The following is a 26,285-nucleotide window of genomic DNA, read 5'->3' on the forward strand; positions in this document are numbered from 1 at the left end:
GTATGACTTCTACAATGAAAATGTAAAACACTGCTGAGAGAAAACAAAGACAGCCTAAATAAATGGAGACATCGCATGTTCATGATTTGAAAGACTCAGTATTACTGAGATTTCAATTTTCCCCGAATTGATCTACAGATTTAAGGCACTCTGAAAACAAATCCCAGGAGGGTGTGTGTATAAACTAAGAAGCTCATTCTAAGTGTGACATGGAAATGCAAAGGATCTAGAACAGCCAAGACACTGAAGAAGAACAACTACTTACTACCAGGTATCAGATATCAACACTTACTATATAAGTAGCTGATTGTGATATTGGTGTAAGCATAGACAAACAGAAGAGTGGGACAGAATAGAGTCCAGGAACAGATCACATATTCGTAGTAACCTGATTTATAATAATGGTGCTACTGCAAAAGATGTTTATTCAATATGGTGATAGACCAGTTGGATTTCCCCAGGGTCAGGGGCAGTCATCCTTGATCTCTACCCTCACCAGATATAAAAATTTAAAATGGATCAAAGACCTAAAGCAAAAGATAAAACAATAAAACTCCTAGAAGAAAACAATGGAGAATATTTTCATGATCTTGGGATGAAGAACGATTTCTTAAATAGGACACAAAAAGCACTAGTAATAATATAAAACCTGATAAAATGAATTTCCTTAAGATTAAGAACCTCTGTTCTTTGATTAAGAATCAAAAGATACGATTTAGAGGGGAGAAGGCAAACCACAGACTAAAAAAATATATTTGTGATACACAGATATTCCATACCTAGACTATATACAGAATCCCTACAAACCAACAAGAAAAAGATATACAACCCAATTATCAATATGGGCAAAAGACTTGAATAGCACTTCAGAAAAGGATTATCCAAATGGCCAATAAAAAGGTGCCCAACTTCAGTCATAAGGAAAATTAAAATTAAAACCACTGGAATGGCTAACATTTTAAATTCTGGTATTACCAAGTGTGGGAAAACATGGAACAACTGGAACTCTCACAGATGAGTGAGGAGAGTAACATGGTGCAATATGTTGGAGCTATTATTGGAGAATAAAACTGGAGAGCACCATTTGCAGCTGCTCTAAGGCCTAGCAATCCCACTTCTAGGGAGAAGATGAGCATATACATCCACAAAAGAAGACTTGTACAAAAATGTTCATGGCAGCCTCATTCTTAGCAGCCTCAAAATGGAAACAAAACAATTGTCCATCAATAAGAAGATGTGTACACCAATTGTAGTATATTCCTATAAGGGAATACTACTGAGCAATAAGAAGGAAGGAACTATGACATACCTAACATGGAAGAACCTTGAAAACATGAAAGTTCAAGAAGCTAGACACAAACAAGCCATACTGTACGATTCCAATTCTATGAGGCACAAGGAGAAGCCAAATTAATTTATGGTGCTAGCAATCAGTGGTTGCTTCTGCATGGTTAATGATGTGTTTGTGTGTGTGGCTTTTCCATATCTATTTTGGGTGGTGATTACATGAGCACATAGAATTGTCAAAACTCATTGAGATGAAACAAGTGAATTTCATTGTATGTAAATTATAACTCAAAAATCATAAAGATAAAAAGTTACAAGAAAAAATATTTATTAAAACATAGAAATATACCAAGGAATTCAAAGGATCAACAAATATTAGCATGTGGTGAGTGAAGGCTGTTCTGGGCAGGGACCTCAGCCCTGCTCTGTGCTGCTCCAAGACTGCAGAGAGTCTGGGACTGTAATCACGACAGCTACAATGAAGATGACGATGTCGGCTAACACTAACTGAGTCCCTACCCTTACTCACCAGGCACCACACACACTCATTTAATCCTCACACAATCCTCTGTAGACAGTAAATTATCCCCACTTTACAGATAAGGCAATGGAAACACAGAAGTCCACCCTCAAGGCTACACAGAGTAGATGAAGCTGGGACTTGAACTGAGGTCATTCTGACACCAAAGTTTACAGTCCTTCCCATAACCCCATACTGCTTCCTCACTGGCACCACCCCAATCCTGCCCTCAAAGCAGGGTTGTAATCTGTATGGTCTTTCCAGTGCAAGGAGTACACAGCATGTCATCTGGGCCTTATAACAAATCTGTGAGGGATGACAGGGTGGCATTTGATCCCTACTGTGTAATCTTAGCTGGTATCACCTTGGAAAAGTTTGTCTCTTGAACCAGTACAAACAGCTCTGTATCCTTCTGTATTCATTTTTGGGCCAAATAATGTATACAGCTAGCAGTAATACCTGCATCTACACTCTGTATAAGCAATGTTTATTACATTTTAAAAATTAGGTCATTCAGGCCATGCACCTACATATTCTTTTTAAAAAGTATATTTCAATTAGAACTTAAATAATATTTGCTGAATAAGGTTCTTTCACAATTCCAAAATCGAGCTCACCTCTCTCTAAAAGTTTCCATGGCAAACTGCAAACCACGATGGGATAGATCTTTAAGAATTATCAAATGCAAACAATTATAGCAGATGAATTGACATCTTCTGCTGTTACAGTTTAGAAATGCAACTATAGAATATATGGGAATGTATCTTTTCCTTTTCTTTATTTTCTGATTCCATTAAAAGGCTCAGAATGGAGCCCATTGGCAGGAGTCCACAGAGGGAAAAATGGAACACTAGTTTCCAGAGGGTTCCCTCTTCTCCCGAGAATTGGAGATAGACAGGATGAGACTGGGCAAGGCACAGCAGGGCTCCATGTGTTCAACAGTGATTTGATCACATTTTTTTTCTCTTGTCTTGGTCACTCACCTTCAGTTGTACGGGAGGCAACAGCTTTGACGTCTAGTGAGCCTTTTCTTCTGTCTTTATGTTTGCCTGTCTGATTATCTGTAGAAACAAATGATAAATCACTTTTGATTTAAACAACATATTAAGGAAGGTTACCAATCTAAAATTTAAAAAAAACTTTCAACTTTAAGAATTAAACATGTTTTAAATGCCACAAAAGTAAACACAGTATAGAGATGAAGACTATGAACAACCAGTTTTACGGGGGTAGAGTTTCTCAAAATGTCCCACCAGGTGCACAGATAAACAAGGGCTTTACAGCTCCAGATTATGTAATTACAGAGTTCCAGGACATAAAGTGACAACTGATAGAAATGACCTCAGGGGAATTTCTCCTATTGTATTTCTATATAATTGAATAAAATGATGGGAAAATTTTGATCCCCACTCATCTTGCCCCAAAGAAAAAAAATCTTTCATTTTCTCTACAAAATAAGGACTACAATATCCCAGGGAAAACATTCTTCTCTTTCCTAGGGTAGTACGGTAAACACTGTTTGGGGTATATTTCAAATGATAGTTCATCTTCCTCCCTTTCACCCCCTCTTCTCTACGAAGGACACACTACTCTCCTAGGCTTCAAATGGGGGACTGTCTTTGACTCTTCTCTAATCCTGACCCCCACAGCAATCACTGACAAAGCAACTCTGACTTACCTTCCTGACCCCTTCTCTGTGCACCTGCTGGGTACCATACATCCCCATTTCACAGACAAGGAAACTGGGAGCTGCTCTGCAGATGAGTGCACAGCAGGGTGGGCGCTGAGCTCGGCTCTTCCCACAGCCATGGAGTAGCTTCTCTGCCTTGTCTTGGCTTCCTCACCCAGAACTTCTCTCCCTGCTCATGGACAGGATCTGAATGCAGGCCCTTAGCACTTCCTCTGCACCATCGAGAAGCCTCTTCACCTGCTCTTTGCTTCTTTGCCCAATTAAACTAAATCCTCTTCTCTGTAGGCACTAAAGAGTGAACATGTCAAGGTCACCAACGACCTCCTTTTTTGCTAAGTCTGAAGGCTACAACTCAATCCTTACCTGACCTGACTTGATTGTGGTACTAGACACAACTGATCCCTTTCTGGACACTCCTGTTTGCAGAGTCCACACTCTCCTGGTTTTCCTTCCACTTCTTACTACTCCTTTCTAGTTTCTTTCATGATTTCCTCTTCCTCAGTATCCCTGGTGTTTCCAAAGGTGGTTTTTCAAAGGTTCTGTCCTTAGTCCTTCTCAGTCAACAAAACCTCCTTGGGAGATCTCATTCCTTCCTATGGTTTTAATTAACTCCTATATTGCCATCTTACCCCAGGCCTCTCTCCTGAGCTCCAGACTTACATCTTAACTTACCATTTACCACCTTATTTAGACACTCCTCAGGCACTGCAAATGAATTCATTATCCACCATGAAGTCCTTATCTTTTTCCAAATCTGCTCTTTAACCCAGGTCACTGAACAGCATCTACCATAAGGTGGACAGAAGTCATCCATCACTTCTCCCCCTCCCCTCTCCTCCCCCTTCAATGGGTCAGCCAAATCTAAGGATTCTACCTCCTAAACACCTCGAGTCTATCCCCAGCTCTGTCCTTGTCCGAGCTCAGACATTTGTCATCCTCTCTGGATTATAACAATGGCCTCCCAGATTGGCTCCAAAACACCAACCTTTCCCCCTTCAACTTATTCTCTGCAGGCTGCCAAGTGATCGTTGTAAAACAAAAATCCAACCAAATCTCTCAATCAAAACACTTCAATGGCTCATCCTTGTCTTTAGGATAAGATTCAAACTCCTCAGTGTGGCACCCAGAGTCCTATGAGGTCTACGCCCCCTATCTCTATCCACCTTGAACTATTTATGATTTGTTAATTTGCCTCCCAAACCTCTATGATTTGGTACAAACCACTGACTTGGAAATGTGCCTCTCCCATGCCACCTTCTTCGACTGGTTACCTCTGATCTTCTTTGAAGATGCAGTTCAGGTATCATAACTTTTGGGAAACCTTTCCTTAAAGTCTCTCCACACCACCCCAACAGTGCTGGGTAACAGCCTGCTTTATTGTCTTGCCTTCCTTGCTAACATGAATGACTTGAGAGCAGGGACAGTTTTTCTTGTCTTTCCTAGGTGACCAGCACTGTAGCTACCATCTGCTAGAAGCAGCATATGTATATAGAAGCTCAATAAATACACATCTGCTTCACCAAAAACTTGCACCTTCCTGCTGTGCACAAATCAAAGTTCTGTTATATCAGTCACTCTGATTCTGTGGCTCCCCTGCTCAAAATCCTTCAGCGTTTCAGAGATAAAGAACTTCCTGGCATTCAAGGACAGGTAAGGTTGGCCTACAGCAGCCTGCCTTTCATCTTGCACTGTGTTTCCCATGAATGCGCTGCATCAGCACAACTGCTCCGTCTCTGGAACAGCCTTGACATCGGCTTCTTTCGTCTGAGACACGACACTGCACCCTCTTCAAGTGTTCATTCCTTCAAATGTCCCCTCTTCTCAACCACATGGAGCCAGAAGTGTGTCTCCTTCCTCTGAGCTTCATGATGAGTAATGTCCACATAGCCTGGGCTGGGAACTTATGATTATTTGTTCCTTCATTCTTACCTCTTTTATTCCACTCAACAAACCTTTACTGGGCACCCACCATGTGTGCTGCCCTAAACTAGGCATTAGGGAGGTGAAAATGAGTAAGTTATGGTCCATGAACTCAAAAGGAGATGGTCAGTGGGGGAAAGGGTGGGTAAATCAAGAGTTACAGTAATACTTTTAAAGTTCAGGAGGAGTCTGGAGGGGGAAGTGGCAGATTCTCAAGGGAGTGGGGGCAGAAAGGAGATGGATGGAGTCTTGTAGCTGCAGCCAAGATACGGAGGAGGAGGACAGCATTTCCAGGAGGAGGAAACTGCTTGTGCAGATAGAGGAGTGTGGCTGGAGAGGAGCAAGTAGCAACGTGTGTATGAAGGATGCACTGTGGAAAAATGGAGGGAGACTAAGCAGGCTTTAATTTCTATTTGACTGTTTCAAAGTTACTTTATGTAAATACAAGATCCTCTTGTTCCTAAAAGCCCTGCTAAGCTCACTCCTCCCCTAGTCCCTGTAGCACGTTATAGATGATTCTAGCAATTTTCGCCCAGTGGGTAGAGATGGACCGTGTCTCCACCCTGTCACCCCAGTGCCCAGTTCTCAGAAGCTCTCCTCAGGGAATACCAAGAGGTTGAAGATGAAGTGTAAGGCTTACATCCCAACGAGACTACCAACTCCTGAAAGTGTGCTGCGCCCAGGGCCTCCTGCTTACTGAGTGCTCAGAAAACACACGCTCATCCTGAGGTACCCGGCCTGCCAGTGGAGAGAACACTAAACAGGCCTCCACAGCCAGGGCCTGGGCTCAGGATCACCTGCAACTTCATGTCTCTGTTCCTGGCTTCCTGTTCTGTGAAACAGGGTCCATAAGCTCTGCCCATCCTTTCAATAGAGAAAAATTAATAGCATTTCCTTGACCTGCTGGGTAAATCCTGGGAACCCTGGAAAAACAGTGGGGATGATGAGAGGGGGTAACCAATCAGTACCCCTCAAAAACAGCAGCTTCCTCCAACTCACATTAGCCCTGCAGCCTGGAAGTATGAGCTCCAGTTTGGATATGAGGAAGTCCAGGTCCCAGTATCTTATGTGACTTGCCCAAAAGTCATTTTGCCAGGACCACAGCAGACTGTCAGAGCATTTCCTCAGGCACTATCAACAAGCATTTGCAGAGCACTTACTCTGCAACAGGGCCACCTCCAAACTGCCAAGCCCACAGGACTCTGCACATGGGCCTCTGGTAACTACCTACCTCTTCCTCCCAAGAAAGCTCACTTTCTCCAGGTGCAGACCAAATCTCCCAAGTATTTTAAATGATCTATGAGGCCTCTAACAATGGCCCCAACCCTGGTAGCCCATGAGAACACCTGCAAAGTATGAGGCCTGGGCTCCATTCCATACAACCTGAACAAGAACCAGAGCCTGTCACATTACTGGTAAGGCCTGTCCTGACCACCTCCTCATCCCCTGAATGCCCAATCCCCTGGCTTCATTCTTCTCCACAGAACTTAACACCATCTGATATACTGTATGTTTGTTTGCTTACTGTCTACCTCACCCCCAGCTAGAAACACATCTTGCAAGCAGAGACATAGATGTTGCCTGGTGCACAGCAGTTGTGCACTGAGTTTGGATGAATGATGAATGAATGAATTAATCCTGCTCCTCAGTGCTCCTCTGGTCATTATTCACATGTCTCTTATTGCTGGACTCCTTTCTTGGTACTCAGTCTTCCTGCCTCACTTTCTCTCTCCAGGAGAGTTGGCCCAGGGCCAAAAGTTTTGGCTTATCACTTCAGATGTGGTAAGTTCAAATCTAAACTTACTGTCCACTCCCTGTACAAATCTGCTCTTTCTTATGATCTTATGTGCACTTGTTATTTTAATTAATGTTATCCAGTGGCCAAGCTAGATATCTCGGTGTCATTCTCAAGTCTTCTCTTTATCCCACACAGTAAGCTGGTTCCCAAATCCTACTGATTATACTTAAGTAACTCCTGAATCCAGTCTCTGATTGGACTCCTGAGGCAGGATTCAGGAGTTACTTTGTCTTCAATCTCTTTTCTCCATGACTATCTTTATAAGACCTGACTCTTTCCCATTTACCTATTTATACAGATTCACTTGGCCTTCCTCTGCCTGGATTCACAGGATGAATCCAAACTGGCCTGCCCGAGCCTCGCCTCTCTACGCCTTTATGTGTGCTGCTCCTCCCATCTTGTCCTCTGCATGACCACTACTTCTCTCCAGACACCAGGTCAACCATCATCATCATTATTGCTGGGAAGCATCCCCCAGCTTTTCTCCAGTGTGGTACTACAAACCACAGCATATTCAAATTATTTTCTCCTGCCACCGGAGAGTGAGACTCATGTTCATTTCAGTATGCTTACAGCCAGGCTCATCGCCTGACCTAGAACAAATCAATAGATTGGACAATTGTCACTACAATTTGGTGTCCTCAGTGAGACAGTGTCACGTGAAAACACATGGGCCATGGAAAAGGGAGCATGTATTGGGATTTTATTACTCTTTTGGATGCTCAGACCCTGAACCTTCCTTCCCATGTCTAGGGATTACTAAGTCCTCTCACTATGGAAGGGAGAAGGCCAGAGACTCCATTGCTCCATAGCCAGTTAGTGATAGAGTAGGTGACACAGGCCCAGCCAAATGAGTCTGCTTTTGAGTGAGTGAGGCAAGGAAGCGAAGTGTGAAGAAGCTATGCTACCCGTGGTGAGAACAGCAACATCCCATAACTAGACCTCAACAGGGCCAGTGGTGCTCAAAGTTCAGTAGTGACAGCAGGGGCCCCCTAAGCACAGTGCTCCTATGGCATGCCTAGGGCAGTGGGGACAGTTGCTCAGCTTCCCCAGGTTCCTGCCTCCTTTTCCAAAACTAGTTCTAGAGCTTTCTTGTCCAATCTGTAAGCAACCCTATTTCCTTCCAAAAAACAAAAAACAAAAAAACTCCTTTCTGCTTAAGATTTGATTTCTGTTGTGTGTAACCAAGGACTCTGGCTGGCCCATGGCCTATAATAGCTCCACCCTGCCTTCTCAAGTGAAGATGACCAGTTGAGACCTTTGGACATAAAGCTGTTTATGCTGCTAAGGGGGGAGGTAGGATGGGCAGGTGGCTCATCTGGGTGGGATGGGTAAAACTCCTAAGTCAGCGTTGATCAAGTAAAACGACCAAATGGCCTCGATATAAATGCAGTTTGGGAGATGCTCCCCCTGCCGAACATTTCTTCTGACTGCATCACTGACTCTGCCTCTCAGTCCCAGCTCTGCCATATCCTGGCTGCCCAACTCTAGGCTGTCTTTGAACTTTTTTCTTTTTTTAGACAGTCTTGCTCTGCCACCCAGGCTGGAGTGCAGTGGCGCGATCTCGGCTCACTGCAGCCTCTGCCTCCCAGGTTCAAGCAATTCTCGTGCCTCAGCCTCCCCTGTAGCTGAGACCACTGGCGCGTGTCACCACGCCCGGCTAATTTTTTTTATGTTTGGTAGGAACAGGTTTTCACCATGTTTCCCGGGCTGGTCTCAAACTCCTAGGCTCAAGTGATCCACCCGCCTTGGCCTCCCAAAGTGCTAGGATTACAGGTGTGAGCCACCACACCTGGCTCATTGAACTTTTCTGAGCCTCAGTTTCTTCCTCTGTAATAAAGGAATATAAATAATAGTCATACCTACTTTACAGCGCTATTCTTTTTTTTTTGGGACGGAGTTTCACTCTTGTTGCCCAGGCTAGAGTACAATGGCTCGATCTCGCCTCACCATAACCTCAGCCTCCCGGGTTCAAGTGATACTCTTGCCTCAGCCTCCTGAGTAGCTGGGATGAGAGGCATGCGCCACCACGCCTGGCTAATTTTGTATTTTTAGTAGAGATGGAGTTTCTCCATGTTGGTCAGGCTGGTCTCAAACTCCTGACCTCAGGTGATCCACCTGCCTTGGCCTCCCAAAGTGGTGGGATTACAGGTGTGACCCACCACGCCCGGCCATATGGTACTATTCTTAAGAGTTAAAAAACAAATGCTTAAAACCAAGTAAAAGCCCCCTGTGAACTTGCAGCGTAGGACTCTCCATAACAGGCCCACACGTGCTGCTTCTACTCTGATGCCTCCAGCCCCTGCAATCTGGCTTCTGCCCTCGCCATTCTCCAGAAACTGCATGTCTGCAGGTCACAGATAAGCTCTTGAATGCAAAGCATTCCATCTCTGGCTCCATATCCCCCTCCTTCCCTATGTGTGCTGCAGCCCTGACCAGTCTTGATGCTTCCCGTTCTCCCTGCCTTGAGCTTCAGCAACACTCTCCAGACTCCCCCACTCTCTCTAACCCCTCTTTCCTGCTTCTGTTTCCTCCTTCTCTGGAGGTAGGTGGTCTCCAGGAATCCACCTCACCCCTCCTCTCCTTTTCTTGCTGTTCTCTTCCACTGCAACCTCAAAGTTTCCATTCCCCTTTCCCATCCCTGGTTTCCATCACATCCACATCTGTGCTACTTGCTAATGCTTGGCTGGCCAGAAACATTTTCATCTCTAGTCCTAACCTCTTTGCAGAACACAGAAGCCAGTGCTCAGCAGGTACTCAACAGAAATCTGTAGAATAAATGGGCAAAGGGGTGAATAAACAAACCCACCTGACTGCCAGCAGGACCTCACAGGTAGAGCTCTACACATTCATCCTCCCCAGCCCTACTGCTACTCCTTGAATCTACAGGCTCAGAAACCACCTTTTCAAGGACTTTCTTGCTTTTCTCTCTCTAGTCCCACACCATCATCACATCTGGCCTCTCTTCTCTCTTCCTACTGTCGTCACCTTATTATTCCCTGGCCATTGTTTTCTTTCCTCTCGACTATGGCAGTGCTGGTATTCTCTCTGGTGTCTCCTTCCATGTCATCTGACATACATCCTCTAAGAGCTTCTCAGAGCTCAGATATCATCACGCTGCTCCCTGACTCACAAATCCTCAGAGACTCCCACTGTCTATAGATGAAAATGGAAACTTCCCACCTAGCATTTCAGGATTCTTACTGACCCAAATACCTCTTTCCCCACTGACCTTTTATACCAGTCAAAATTTAGTACTTCCTTTTTCTGGAACATGCCCTGTACTTTCCCTCCTCTATGCCTGTTTTTATTGCTGGAATGCTTTTCCGCTCACACTTCTTTTCTTATTCAAATCCACATCTCCCTGCCTAGGACACCACCCACTGCCCTCTCTCATTCCTGCGGATCACTTCTTATCGCTTGCTCTGTTCCTTTGTGTCAATGTGTCTCTCTTCTTTTCAGACTAAATCTCTGATTGCTCCTGGGGCACCCGTAAAAACTGTGCATCAGAGCCCTAGTGTTAGCCCTCCTGGATTCAGGTGCTAGCTCTGCCACTTCCTAGATGGAGATCCTTGGGCAGATTATTTAAACTTTCAGTTTCCTTACCTGTAAAGAGAATTTCACCTAAAAATGCTTACCTCCTTGAATTATTCTAAGGCTTCATTAAAATAAGCTGTACCTAAAGCACTTAGCACAGGTATCTTGTACACATTAAGTGCTCACAAAAATATGTAGTAAATGTTCCTAGAGTGAAAGAATGAACTGTTCTGGTAAGGCAGAAAGCATATCACCGACAGCATGAAGGGAAGCCTTCTCCTTAGAGGCTCGTACAGACCAGATGGGCAAGCAGAGCACACTACTCAGGCAAGGCAGGGTGGCACACCAAGTGTCTACGCAGCCACTTGATGGAGCACCTCCTGCCTGAAGCTGGAGTGGCTCTTCACCATCCCAGCCCAGCCCCTTCATCTGTGAGGACCAGAATAGGAAGTGGCTTACTGAAGCCATGACACATTTGAAGGAAACAGGTGACTCCAAGTCAGGGAAATGCATTTGCAGTAACAAAGCTATGGGGATGAGCAGACGGTGTCCAAGGCATGGTTAAGAAACACAGAGGTGAGGCAAGTGCGAGGGGCCCAGTTACCTCCCTGTAGGCTGGCAGTGATAAGTGTCAGGACAGATGAAGACGTCCCTGTTAAAGGACTGTGTGATAATCACCCAACCCTCTTAAAGCATAAATGAGGTTATAAAACTACACTTCGCATGAGTTCATGCATTTCAGTTGACCAGTTCTTTCCCTCGCAGGTTCAGAGACCCGCCCCAGGGCACCTGTCAGAATGCTCACAGGTGCTCAAGTCCTTTGACTCATAAGCCAACCTGGGGAGTCAAGGAGAGACATGTTGCCACAGGCTGAGGAAAATCCCACCATTACACCAGGCAAGCTAGTTAAAGATCTGTTTTTATTTTTTTCTCCAAACACTCAACGAACTCTAAGAATAAATATGGCGCACCCTACCTGTATGAGTGTCAGACTGAACACATTCGGGTATTTTCTCAGCCTAAAAGTGAATTTTAAAAGCCATTAGTTCTGATTGCTGAAAATCTTGCTGGGGTGTTCCTGGGGTCCCAGGGGCTCTCCTTACGTACCTTATTGTTGCCATTGCACACTCTGATAATGGACACATAGTGTCTAATTTTTCTGCAAGTAAAAAACAATGCATTATTTCTCTTCTGACTCTCTAATTTGATGGATATGTCGTTAATTTTTCATTATGAAATGGCACCTCCCTTTTGTAATACACAAAATGCTCTGAGAACATTTCTTCTTACTGTGACCAAGGCCACCAATAATAAACAAGAGATAACAAACATCCTTTGGTGTCTCTGTACAAGTGACTTCAGTAAAAATGACAAAATTCTTCCCAATTAATCATGAAACAATCAAATATACATGTTTTTTAAAATGAACGGCATGTTAACCAACCAAGAGGCTTTAGTTCCTTAACATGTTTTATTTTCACAACCCTTTATATTGATGCTTTTCTTCAAGTTCCAACAAACAATCTGCTCACAGTCACTGGTGGCCACAGCCGCAGGCCACACTGGGAATTGAGGTTCACACTGAACGTGGTTAGCTAGGCTTCTAAAACAAAGCAACGAAGGCTTAGCTCAGAGGCTGCTGACTCTTCTCATTTATTTATTGTTCCTTCAGTTTTTTCACTTTTTCCCCTTGATAATCAAATCCCTATGTACTTACCACAAAAAATTTGGAAAGGACATAAAAGGGCAAAGAATCAGAACAGAGAACCCACACAGATCCATCTCCCTGAGGCGATCACCAACTGGCAGCAAAGCCTGGTGACAAAGCACGTGAGCCGTGCAGTCAGTGCTGAGGTCTGCAGCCTGGCTGCGCCTCACGCTGGCAGCTGGACCCCTGGGCTAGAAACCTGACCTCTCTAAGCCTCAGTTTCCTCATCTGTAAAGTGGAGATGATCACAGCCCCAACCTCACAGGGCTGCAGTTAGGATGGAATGAAGTGGCATCTACCAGACACTGGGAACTGGCCAGGAAGGGAGGGGCTCAATTAAACAACAGCAGTTACTACAACTGTCACTGCCATACTTTCTCCTGTTCTTTTTTCCTTCTTTCCTTTGCATGATTGAGATTAAACACTAGTTATCATTTTACATTTTACTTTTTGCATTTAACATTATATCATAACCTTTCTCATATTTGTTTTTTGTTTGTTTTTCCTTTTGAGACAGCGTCTTACTTTGTTGCACAGACTGGAGTACAGTGGCACGATCACAGTGTAGCCTCGACCTCCCAAAATCAAGCGATTCTCCCGATTCTCCCACATCAGTCCCCTGAAAACTGGTAAGTGTGTGTCACCACACTTAGCTAATTTTTAAATTTTTTGTAGGGATGGGGGTTTCACTATATTGCCCAGGTAGATCTCAAACTCCTGGGCTCAAGGGATATTCCCACCTTGGCCTCCCAAAGTGCTAGGATTATGGCATGAGGTAATTTAATTTTCTATGATCATCATTTCTACTTTTTTTGGCCCTAATCTTAGAACCTGTGAATATGATCGTCATTTCTAATGGCTGCAATATTTTAGGTGTTCTGTAATTCATATTCATAATTTTCATCTTACCATATTATTTCTTTAAGATAGGTTTCTGAGATAAACTGTCTGAAATTTTTAGGCTCCTGATATATACTGGTTTCCAAACTGCAGTCACATCTGTTTTATATAAGAATGTCCATAACTGTTAGTATTTAAAATATTTTTATCTAATTTGATGGGTCTTTGCAGAAATAATACATAGCCTATCAAATTAGGTAAAAAATATTTTCAATATAGGGAGTCTACCAGTTAGTATTTCATACAGCTTATTGAAGTGACATTCTGATTTAAACAAATACTTCGGTTTCTTGTGTATCCATGCAGCTTAAACAGGACTGCTCTGAGTACGGCGGCTGTGCGCTGCAAGTGGAGGGTCAGACTGTAGCCATGAGGAAGTCACCAAGGAAACACTACCCTGGAAGGCCATTCTGTGATGACACCTGACCTTAAAACTTCCGTCAGCAGTCCTTAACTTAAAGCAAATTCTGCAATAACCCAAAACACTGTATGTTGACTGATGTACTTTTTTTTTCCACTTACCCTCCCTGTCCAATGACAGGTATTATCTTCACATTTTGTTGTATATTATCTCCGTTTTTCTTTTTGGCATAGTAAATTCCTTGCCACTCCTATAAATGGAATGTAAGCATCATCATACTTTGTGTTGAAAACATAAACCCAAAAACATTTTCCACTTCAGTTCTGATTCACTTACGTTACTAAAGCAATTAAGATAAAAAACGATCTCAACCCTAAACCGATTTCAGGTAATCGGACAATTCTTTCTTAACTTCCAAAGTCCGTCTCCTTCTGAGTTGCTGACAAAAGTCAGGTCACCATAGTCTAAGTGGCCATATATTTTCAGTGGCCATCTGCAGACAAGAGGGGTCCTGGACACACAAATAAAGGGCACTCCCTCTCACTTCCTCCTCTCAAAACTCCCACCTGCTGAAGTGGAAGAGGGGGCTTAGCCTCTGCCCCTGTGTTTGGGAGGGGAAGAATATCCAGACTGGGGGCCAAAAAGGGCCATTATGTGACCACTACCAGCTTCTGAAGTGAACTAAATGGCTTGAGGCCCCTCTGGGATGTGTGAAGGTTTCACCCCCTATATATGGGGTATGGAGGATGAGGTAACAGCCAGGACCAAACTCAAGTAAAACAAACGATGAGACCTCAAAACCCAGGGCTGAAATCACATTAGCTGTGCTCTCCTGATCAGACACAGAACGTGGGGATTCTTTCAGACAGGAAGTGCAGCCTGGGGAAGGAAGTCTATGCAGAACAAGACCACAGCAAGAGAACCAGGTTGTGGTGACTCCCTTTATCTTGGGGTGGTAGGGAAAGCCAAGATGGAGCTGGGTTTTGTCACCATCCTAAAATGTTATGAATTCCTCCAAGAAATCACCAAGGCCCTTAAGCTATGGAAATCCCTAAAACCCACAGTAGGACACTGAACCCCTAGGGTATACCATAACCTTCTTAGCCTTCCAGAGTCCCTCAGGACCTAGAGTTGACCCAGGCCAGGAGTTGAGCACCATGGCAGCCTTGTTGGCTTAGCTGAAGTTTCCTATCCAGAGCCCTACTCCAGGTCAATTCTGAAATATTCTAGTTTGGTACATGGCAACCTGCATCCAAATACCAATGGTAAGAGCTCATCTTCAGACTCCTCTAGGAAAGCAGATCAAAAAGAAACCAGGATACTCCGATAGAATCAAAAGATGATTACTGATGCTTCCTAATTCTGAAAACAATGGGCACCAAAAAAAGGGCTATATCAAAAAACAGCCAGAAAGCCCAGCTAAGTCCTTAGCTCACACTGGAGAAGAAGGGAGGTATGGGCCTTAGTACAGTTCTGAGGCGGAGCTCAGCCCAGAGGACGAGGCTGGCAGTCCAAAACCGCTAAGGACTAAACAGGGTTCCCTAGGCAGAAATAAGTGGGTTGTTCTCCATATCCACAACTTGCATGCCTACCTTAGAAGGAAGGCTTCAGGAGACAGGTCTAAGGGTTACTTCTGAAGCTCACTATCAAGGGGAATACGGGAAATTGTGACATTTGCAAAACCATGAATATACTAAAAACCACCAAATTGTATACTTTGTTTATTTTTTGAGACAGGTTCTCGCCATTCACCCAAGCTGGAGTGCAGTGGCACAACCATGGCTTATTGCAGCCTCAACCTCCCAGGCTCAAGTGATTCTCCTACCTCAGCCTCCCAAGTAGCTGGGAACACAGACACATATCACCATGCCCAGCTATCAAATAGTATACTTTCAACGGGTGACTTGTATGGTACAGAAATTACATCTCAGTAAAGCTGATACATTAAAAAGAGAGAGAGAAAAAAAATTACAGGGATCAATTCAATCAGTGAGCATTTAAAAAAATATATTCAGGCCGGGCACAGTGGCTCACGCCTATGATCCCAGCACTTTGGGAGGCTGAGGCAGGCAGATCACGAGGTCAAGAGATTGACACCATCCTGGCCAATGTGGTGAAACCGTCTCTACTAAAAATACAAAAAATTAGCGGGGCGTGGTGGCATGTGCCTGTAGTCCCAGCTACTCGGGAGGCTGAGGCAGGAGAATTGCTTGAACCTGGGAGGCGGAGGTTGCAGTGAGCAGCCTGGTGACAGAGCGAGACTCCGTGTATACACACACACACACACACACACTTTCAGGATTTTCTTCTCCTTTCTGAATAGACTTGAGTGGCTGAGCGATCCCAAGTCAAGGCTAACAGGCCATTCCAGCCAAAGTTCCACAGTCCATCTAAAGAAACAGGACAATTTAGACAATGGCTTGGCTTGGGTAACAGAGTCACTGGAAAACAGAGTTTTCCAGTCACCAGTGGAAACAAAAAATATTTACTTACATAAATATCATATAAGATTTAGTTCCAGCTGGGCACTGTGGCTCACACCTGTAATCCCAGCACTTTGGGGGCTGAGGCAGGTGGATCACGAAGTCAGGAGTTCGAGACCAGCCTGGCCAACATGGTGAAACCTCGTCTCTACTAAAAGTACAAAGATTAGCCAGGCATGGTGGTAGGCGCCTGTAATTCCAGCTACTCAGGAGGCTGGGGCAGGAGAACTGCTTCAACCCGAGAGGCGGAGGTTGCAGTGAGCCGGTATCACGCCATTGCACTCCAGCCTGGGCAACAGAGTGAGACTCTGTCTCAAAGAAATAAATAAAAAGATTTAGTTCCTGATAATAATAACAGTACTACCTTAGAATGCTATCATGAAGATTAGGTTGGGTAATTCATGTAAACAAACTCTTAGCAAAGTCCTGACATATAGTAAACATTCAGTAAATGAGCTGGTTTGGGTACAGGTGGTTTGCACAGGCCTCTTTCTCCAGGCCAAGCTCCCCTCAGAACAGGAGTAAGACTACTACCTCCCTTCTGTCTGCCTCAAGCTATGCACCAAGCTAGGCTTCTCTGGCTATTGATGCAGTCCCTCTTGGCACCCATTGTCTTGAGAAATAAATCATCATCATCCAGCCATCCTATCACCAAGGTGAGCACAGTGCATGCACATGATAAACTGTCAAAGAACACTTGGAGCTTTTGTTACTGAATGGGAAAGGTAGGCTGAGGTTCAACTATAGAATCCTGGCAGCCAAGTTGAGGACTATGAGCTCTATGCTGAGGAAGCAACATGACAAAATGATGACTCAGTAAGACTAATGAGGCAGTAGTAAATGGTGAACTGAGTGGAGATGGAGGATCCTGGACAAGGAGACAGAGTTACACGCTGTAACTCCACAGTGTGAGAAGAAGGCCCTGAAGAAGGTAAGGCCCAGGGAGTGGACCCTCAAAGCAGGGGTTTAATAGCCATCAATGCTCACGGATTTGATGGAGGGGACCAACAGGCAGGAAGGGATCAAAACCATTTCAGGAATCTAAGTCAAAGCAACTGTGAGGTTGGTCCATGAGCAGAGACAGCAGGAGTTGGAAGAGAGATTGGGTTTTTTGCTTATGGGAGATGAGAGAAAACCATTGCTAGACAATTAAGATGATAGCAGGATGCTGAACCAGACCTTGGAAAAGAGGCTGACACTAAAACCAGAGAAGTGTGAGATTTCTACAGAGCAGAAAAGATACTTCAACAACAAAGAAGCATTCTGAGGGACAACAATAGTGGGCAAAGGCCAGAGTTCTGGTAAATCTGGGAGGAAACAGGAGGAAGAAGAATAGGAAAATGGGAGCCCGTGAGAGAGGAAAGCAAAGGCACAGGAGCTAATAAAGGTCAAAGTTTTGAAATGCTAAAGAGTTCTGCAGCTGCACATCATCATCATAGGCATCTCAGTAGCCACCATTTATTTGGCACCCATTAAATGGCAGAAGAAGAATAACACAGTTTCTGAGGGAGGGAAAAAAAAATCAAGATTTCTAAGAGGCCATGCATGGTGGCTCACGCCTGTAATCCCAGCACTTCGGGAAGCTGAGGGAGGAGGACTGCTTGAGCCTAGGAATTTGAGACCAGCTTGGGCAACACAGTGAGACCTCATTTCTACAAAATATGTTAAAAAAAATTAGCCAGGTGTGATGGTACACACTTGTGGTCCCAGCTACTTGGGAGGCTGAAGTGGGTGAATCACTTGAGCCTGGGAGATCAAGACTGCAGTGAGCCAAGATCGTGCCACTGCACTCCAGCCTGAGTGACGGAGCAAGACCCTGTCTCAAGAAAAAAAAAAAAAAAAGATTTCTAAAAGAGAAGAGACAATGTGAAGTTTAGGTATCTGAGAAGATGGGAGACTATGGGTTCTAGAGCCCTGATAGACAAGTCTTGGGGAAGAAAAAAGAAGAGTCAGGTGGATATACATACAGGATGCAAAGACACATGAGTGCAAGGGGCTGGAAATCAACATACCTGTTATTTTTACCCAAAAGAGGAGCCACTGACAAGAATGGGCAGCAGGGGTTTGTGGAGATGGAAAACATTTATAATATTCCCTGCTTGAACATCATCAAAATTTCTCTTCTGCCCTAAGAAGGTCCAACTTCAATATCCAACACCTAGTATCTGACACTCTAAGGCCCCAACTCCTGGCCATTTGGCCATTTCCTGAGTCTCCATTCTGCAATGTTGGTCCCCAGCAGATGCCTGAATTCCCCTTCCTGATCACATGCCACTGTTCCATAAGGCCTGCTGACCCTTCAACAAGCCCTGCTCCCTGAAGATGGAATTATGGATTCTTTCACCTCAAAACACAGGCCAGCTCAGCAGCCTGCCCTGCTGCCATGTTGCCCATAAACCGGCAGGTTGCTGACAAAGGACAAAGGTCACTTTTCCATGCTCCCCAAAAACTAGGAAACACAAAACAAATACCCAGGCTCTTTTTACAAATAAAGCAATATAGGCCAGCTGCAGTGGCTCACGCCTGTAATCTCAACACTTTGGGAGGCCGATATCGGAGGACTACTTGAGCCCAGGAGTTCGAGACCAACCTGGACAACATAGGGAGACCCCGTCTCTACAAATAATTAAAAAATTGGACATGATGGCATGTGCCTGTGGTCCCAGCAACTCAGGAGGCTGAGGCGGGAGGACTGCTTGAGCCCAGGAGGTCAAGGCTGTTGCACCTCTGCATTCTAGCTTGGGTGACAGAATGAGACCCTGTCTCAAGAAAAAAAAAAAAGGAAAGCAGTATAGGGGTCAATAATTTGATGATGTTTCCTATTCTTTGCTCACAATAAGTGTAATTTTAGAGAGCAGGTCTCTTGCTATTCAAGTTTGAGGCCTTTTGTTACCTGGTGCCCAACAGCACAACCGCAGCAGAGGTGAGACACAGTTCACACAGAACTGGATGGAGCCCAGCACTTAAGAGCGCATCCCTTCCTTACCTCTACTTGCCCCCTCAGTGAGGAGGACATGGAATGTCTCAGTGGAAGTTCTGCCACATCAAGGTGTACAAGGCCCATCCTGGTTCATACCCAGTTGAACCTCACAACAAAACCACTGGCTTATCCAGCAGTAGCAAAGAACCTAAATGCCAGGATTGAGGTGGCCATGGTAACGCCCCCACCATGGCTGCTGTGGTCTCGGATGACTGCTGCTCTGTGGCCTCCTTCTAAGTATGCTCTTCTCAACCATGGAAAGGAATACTTGCCCTCACCTACATGGCGCACCTGAGCACCTGAGGGTCTCTTCATCCATCTTAGCTTTCATACCTCTCTTTCTAGAGGACCTTCCACTTCCTCTAGTAAAAAAAACCGAAACAAAACAAAACAAAACAAAATCCTTGACAGAAAAGTTGAAGGCAAAATAAGAGTATGCCTACTTTTTCATTCCCCTAGCAGGGCTTCACTGGGCCCCTGCAGCCGGTCTATTCTTTCCTTGTTCTCACTTCAAGGCAATGTTGTGTGCTCAGAGACATAGGGAAGGCAAAGAGAAACATGCCAATTCATGGTGTCTTCATGGGGTCCAAGATGAGTGGAGTATAAGCTTTGCACAGCACCCTGCCCCTGTGGTAAGCTGCTGTTTTGTGCTACAAGATAGGCACTAGCCAAATGCCATAGGGGGGAGAGTATCACTTCCATCCGTGCCTCCACAGAACAGGCAGCACAAGTCACCAATTTTTCAAATGTTTGAAATAATCAGATTAATAGTCTCTACCCAACTTCCAAAAAAAAAAAAAAAAGTCCAGCAGAAAGGCCCACAAATGATTGTGAAAAGCAGTAGTGTTTTCCTTCTCATCATATTTTAAAATCTGTCACAATGAGGCACTATCAGAGGCTGCGGTTCAGAGAAACAACCTTTCAGACTGAGCCTGCCTTTCTTCTGCCTGTTCCTTCAGCATCATGATTATGTGACATCTTACATTATTGAATAATGGTTACTTTTATTTGTTTGTTTCCAACCCTTGAATATGAGCTCTCTAAGGCAGGAATTTTTGTTTTGCTCTTCTTTCCATACCGGAATCTAGCACAGTGTCTGGCTAACAGAAGGCATTTTTAAAATGCTCAATGAATTAACAAGGATTGGAGAAATCTTGGGCTCAGATGTCTTCTGAGAATGTGTTGCCTTACTAGCAATTCTTTACCCAGAACCATTTGCCAACATCTACAACTAAGAAGACCAGTTATTAGAAAGATCAAGTTATTCACCTACTATAAAGATAACAACAATGGTTGCTAAGTTCCAATTCAAGTTACTTTCCTTATTGGCTAATCATATTATATATTTTCTTGACCCCAGTTTCCTCACCTGCAAAATGGATATAACAGGGATAACACTCCCTATACTTCCCTGGACTGTGGGGAGGAGTAAGACTGAGATTACCTGGTAGTACTCAGTGAACACTAAGTCTTCCTTCTCTCTCTGTTGTGAAAGTTAAAAAAGGTACTGACCTCTTACTTACCTTGCCTATCCTGATGCATGAATTTATAGTATCGAGCAAGTCAGCCTTTTTTTCATTTATAGGCACTTCTCCTAACTCCTTCCCTATTAATTCACCTGACTGATAGCCCATTGTTGTTTCAAATGCAGGATTTGCATACTGAAGGGAGACAAAAGAAAAAACACAAAGTGAATTAAAAGTCATTTTGAAAAAGAGGACATTCAAAGGTTTTCAACCTAAGCCCTTCACGTTTTTCCCCAGAAAAAGCTCAGGAGCCTGGACCTCACCGTGGCAGTTCTGAAGCCATAAGCACATAACCCATGAAGAATTCTGGAGCCCAGATGAGCTTCTGCTTGGGTGACACCCAGCTGGGCTTTCTGCTATGTTCTCCTGAGGCTCCAGGAGGGCAGCAGGCCCCCTCCCACTTCAACAGGGGCAGAGGAAGGGATGTGTACAGGGCCAAACCAGGAGCTGCTACAACAGAGCCATTTAGATGGGGGGTGGGGGTGGGGGCATGATGGAATAAAGCACCCGGTAGAGTGCAAAACACTCAGGCTCTCCTCCCCCTCCAAACATTGACCTCAGCAAGTCACTTAATCCCTCCGAGACTCTTATCTGGATATGGGAATGAAACATTTCTCTTGTCTCTTTCATATGGTTCAAAGAAATGATGTGTATGGAAAGCAGGCTATGAACTAGGAAGTAAATACAAATGTAAGGCTTTATGGTTAAGTTTCAAATATGACTGTAAGATAAGCAGAAAATGTATGGGAAAACTGTACACGTGCTAATGATGATGATGATAAAACAATAATTGGATACTATCTGTCAGGGTCTGTTTTCCTCACTGGGCACTATAGTAAACGCTTCACATACATTAACTCATTTAGTCCTCATGACATCCTTACAAAAGGCAGGCTGTTGTTCTTACTAATATTGCTTCCATTTCCATTTCCACAGACGAGAAAGCAGATTCAGCTGGATTAAGCAACTTGCCCAAAGTTGTTCAGCTGAAGCAGGATGGAGCCCAGGCCCATCTGACACCAAAGCCTGTGCCCTCAAACACTGGCTCACGCTGCCTCTCAGGGCACCAACTCAAAGTCAACACCATCAACTCTTCAACAAGGAAGTCACAAGTCACATTACAGTGAAAGTACTGGAGAGCCCAGAAGTGAAATCAAAGTGGAGCTAATTCTCAGACAAAAGGATGTTTTTTCTGGTGCAACTCCCTTTTTTGCTGTTATCCGCAAGCATTTAAGCTATGTTGCTTTAAGTCATATAAACTCACTTTGCTAATAATGTGTAATTTATTCAGTACTTACTAGGTATGTTATTTCTGAAACTTTTAGTTGTTTCTAGTATATTTCTGTAAGTGCAAATTATTTTCAAAAACAGTGAGAAAAGTGAAAGACTCGCAGACCTTATGGTCAGAGCATTCCCCCTCCTACAACAGGACTACCCCCAAGCCGCCAGCAATCACCCTTTTCAGTCTCTCCTTGTCAAACAAACTAGTGGAAATAATGAATGCAAATGTGGCATTTCTACAGGCATTTTCTAAGACCTTAATTGTTAGTATGTTTTCTAATCTACAGGGAGCTTATTTTAAATTACATATTTTATTGATTTTGTTCTGATAATCCTCGAAGGAAAAACTGGTCTCCTGAACTTCAAAAAGAAAAAAAAAATCATATTGGAGAGGTTCAATCCTAAAAACTGGAACTAACAAAACAAGAATCCAGAAAGACAGATTTCCAAAATAACAAACCTGTATAACACGGTCTTCACTTGTAATTTCAATTGCATCTTCACTGTTTTCTAATGCAGTGAATACAGAGTTACAAGCCCTTTATGAGTAAACAAAAAAAGGAATGATTAATGTAAATACTACAAAATCTAATAAAATCTTGGGTTATTACATTAACTTATTTAAATGTATTTTTTGTCTGATTTATAAGGAAGGGAGAAAATATTTTAAAACATAAAGAAGAAATAAACATCCTCCTGCAAGCCCCTCCATTGGGATCATCACTATGTACACACTGTGGTATCTTTCCTTCCAATGTGAAGGAAAGACACATTGGGCCAGTGGGCCAGGGTGGCCACACACCGGGGTCAAATCCAGCTCTTCAGCAGCTGTGGGACCCTGGGCAAGTGACTGAACCCCATCAAGCCTCCCCTCTTACCATCTTAGAGTCCTCATGAAGACTAAACAAGAGAATAGAGTCAAGAATACTGCACAGAGTCTGGCAAAGAGAAGGCAGTCAATCATTTGTACCTATTATTTTAAACAAATTATTTTCACAAAATTGAGGGCATCTGGAATGACTAGCTTTGCTTCCTGCTTTCTTCACTTAGCCGTCTTCTGTGAGCATTTTATCACATCCTTCGTGTTTGAAAACATTTTTAAAATTATATAAGTAACAATGTTTGTTGAAAAAAATTAGAAAATAAACATTAACAAAAATAAGTGGAACACTATACCACAGCCACTTGAATAATAAAAAAGACAGTCGACAACATGTATTAGTGAGGAACCCTCCTACACTGCTGGTGGGAATGTAAAAAAGTGCAGCCCCGTGTTGGAAAACAGCCCCATTAGGTCCACACAAAAACTTATACACAAATGTTCATAGCAGCATTACTCAGAAAAATCAAAAAGTGGAAAAAACCCAAATGTCCACCAATTGATGAATGGATAAACAAAATGTGGTATTATCCATACAATGGAATATTATGCAGACATAAAAGGACATGAAGTCTTGATATATGCCATAACATGAATGAACCTTGAAAACCGTAAGCCAGTCACAAGGATCACACAATGTATGAAATGTCCAGAATAGGCAAATCTGCAGAGATAGAAAGTAGATTAGGCCGGGGGCGGTGGCTCATGTCTATAATCCCAACACTTTGGAAGGCTGACGCGGGTGGATCACCTGAGGTCAGCAGTTCAAGACCAGCCTGGCCAACATGGTGAAACCCCGTGTCTACTAAAAATACAAAAAAAAATTAGCGGGGCGTGGTGGCAGGTGCCTGTAATCCCAGCTACTTTGGGAAGCTGAGGCAGGAGAATTGCTTGATCCCAGGAGGCAGAGGTTGCAGTGAGCCGAGATTGCACCATTGCACTCCAGCCTGGGCTGGGGATAATAAAAATGTTCTAAAATTGTGGTGACTAAAGCACAACTCTATGAATACACTAAAATCCTTTGAATATACCTCAATAAAGCTGTTTAAAAATAATAAGATCAAATAACCTGAAATCCCAATACCCAGACATCTCAATATTCTATTTTATAGAAAAAAATCTAATTATTTTCAATAAGCATTGAAAAATGTTCTAGGCATTAACTTATACAAATGTATATGTAATATGTATACGAAAACAAGATCATACTCTACAGTTTTATAATCTGCTTTTCTCACTGGCACACTATACATTAATCTTTCCATATCAATAATTGTAATTCTTTATCACTCTAAATAACTATACAATATTCTAAGATTATATTATGATTTATTCAATAAATCCCCTATGACTAGACATTTAGGTTGCTTCCAGGTTTTTTCCTTGTATAAGGAATCTCCCAAAGAATGATTTTAAGATTCTCTGGCCTTAGAAGATGAAAAAAAAGAAAACAACTGCCTGCTTATAAAGTGCAGAGATACTACTAAAAATAACAATGCTGGCCAGGCACGGTGGCTCATGCCTGTAATGCCAGCACTTTGGGTGGCAGAAGTAGGCAGACCACTTGAGTCCACGAGTTCAAGACCAGCTGGGCAACATGGCAAAACCCTGTCTTTATAAAAAATAAAAAATTAGCTGGGCTGGTGGTGCACATCTGTAGTCCTAGCTACTTGAGAAGCTGAGGTGGGAGGACTGCTTGAGCCCAAGAGGTCAAGGCTGCAGTGAGCAGTGATCACACAACTGTACTCCAGCCCGGGCAACAGAATGAGACCCTGACTCTAAATAAGTAAATAAATAAAACAATGCCTTTACATTATTCCTGGTATTACTAAACTGTCTCACTAAAGACAATAGCTTAGCCAATAAAAATCAGCTCATTTTTAGCGTGTAAAAAAAAAAACCAGGAGATAATATGTAAATTATAGCTCAATGAAGTTATTATTTTTTTAAAAAAGCAAAAAACACGCTGGGCCTGGTAGCTCATGCCTGTAATCCCAGCACTTTGGGAAGTTGAGGAGGATGGATCGCTTGAGGTCAGAGTTTGAGACCAGCCTGACCAACATGGTGAAACCCCACATCTACTAAAAAACACAACAACAACAAAAAATTAGCCAGGCCTGGTGGCACGTACCTCTGTAATCCCAGCTACTTGGGAGGCTGAGGCAGGAGAATCACTTGAACCTGGGAGGTGAAGGTTGCAGTGAGCAGAGATCGCGCCACTGCACTCCAGCCTGGGCAACAGAGTGAGACTCTGTTAAGCTCTGACTCAAAAAATCAAAAAATAAAATAAGCAAAAAACAGTAAGAAATAAGTTCTCACCTCCAATATAACAAGCTTGGAGGAGATGGATCTGTGAGAAACCCTACCGGGTATTATCATACTTGTTTAACTTTTGCAGATATGGTAAATAAAAAATGTTAAATCATTTGCAAGTCTTTATTAGTGAGGTTGAACATCTTTTCACATTCATTGGCCATTAATATCTCTTGTGAATCGCTTGAGAACATGTCTTTTAATATTTTTCTAATTTTCAATTGATCATTTTAAAATTGATTAATCAAAGCTCTTCATGTATTAGGACATTAACCTAATGTCTGTCCTATATGTTACAAACACATTTTTCCCAGTTTGTAATTTGTCTAAATTTTAAACACTATTTAAGGTTTATTTTAACTACAGACAAGCTTAACATTTTTATGTTGTCTAATCTGATTATATTCCTTAATAAAATGTGGCTTTTATAGATGTTAGTTTATAATGACTTTGTCATCCAATTACGTATGTCCACTTTTATTTTTTAGTACTTATGTAGCCCTACTTTTTCACATTTAGGTTTTTAATTCATTGGAGTTCATTTTGGGGGTAGGATGTGAGATTGGAACATAGCTTAATTTTCTTTCCAACTAATTAACCAACTATCACAATTCTAATCACTGAAAAGTCCACCCTTTCCCGTGTTGATTTAAAATGCCATGTAGTCATATACTAAATTCTTTTTTTTTTCCCCCTTTTTGAGACCAAGTTTTGCTCTTGTTGCCCAGACTGGAGTGCAGTGGCTCAATCTCAGCTCACTGCAACCTCCGCCTCCTAGGTTCAAGTGATTCTCCTGTCTCAGCCTTCCGAGTAGCTGGGATTACAGGCATGCACCACCAAGCCCAGCTAATTTTTTGTATTTTTTTAGTAGAGACGGGGCTTCATCATGTTGGCCAGGCTGGTCTCGAACTCCTGACCTCCGGAGATCCACCCGCCTCAGTCTCACAAAGTGCAGGGGGCCACCGTGCCTGGCCACTCATATACTAAATTCTTAAATATATCCAAGTCTGTTTTTGTTTTTGCTTTTTTTTGAGATGGAGTCTTGCTCTTGTCACCCAGGCTGGAGTGCAATGGCACCATCTCAGCTCACTGCAACCTCTG

General features: G+C 43.3%; 1 protein-coding gene across 13 annotated transcripts in view; it reads right to left on the reverse strand.

Annotated features, from left to right (window-relative positions):
- The window catches only part of PDE8A (phosphodiesterase 8A), a 179,701-nt gene that overhangs the window by 51,074 nt on the left and 102,342 nt on the right, over nt 1-26,285 (reverse strand). For 10 of the 13 annotated variants that reach the window (XR_012415303.1, XR_012415302.1, XM_073996593.1 and 7 more), the window contains 6 exons: nt 22,452-22,530; nt 20,708-20,845; nt 13,883-13,971; nt 11,860-11,911; nt 11,729-11,771; nt 2,791-2,868 (listed from right to left, as the gene is read on the reverse strand). Coding sequence is in view for 8 of the 13 variants with exons in the window: in XM_073996593.1 (XP_073852694.1) it covers nt 2,791-2,868; nt 11,729-11,771; nt 11,860-11,911; nt 13,883-13,971; nt 20,708-20,845; nt 22,452-22,530 (479 nt within the window). In the remaining 5 variants the exon portion in view is untranslated. Of the gene's footprint in view, nt 1-2,790; nt 2,869-3,485; nt 7,393-11,728; nt 11,772-11,859; nt 11,912-13,882; nt 13,972-20,707; nt 20,846-22,451; nt 22,531-26,285 lie in introns of those variants that run through there. The other 3 variants (XM_073996595.1, XM_073996594.1, XM_073996596.1) reach the window with 2 other exon arrangements.

This window comes from Macaca fascicularis, chromosome 7 (genome assembly GCF_037993035.2).
Source record: "Macaca fascicularis isolate 582-1 chromosome 7, T2T-MFA8v1.1".
Taxonomy (NCBI): domain Eukaryota; kingdom Metazoa; phylum Chordata; class Mammalia; order Primates; family Cercopithecidae; genus Macaca; species Macaca fascicularis.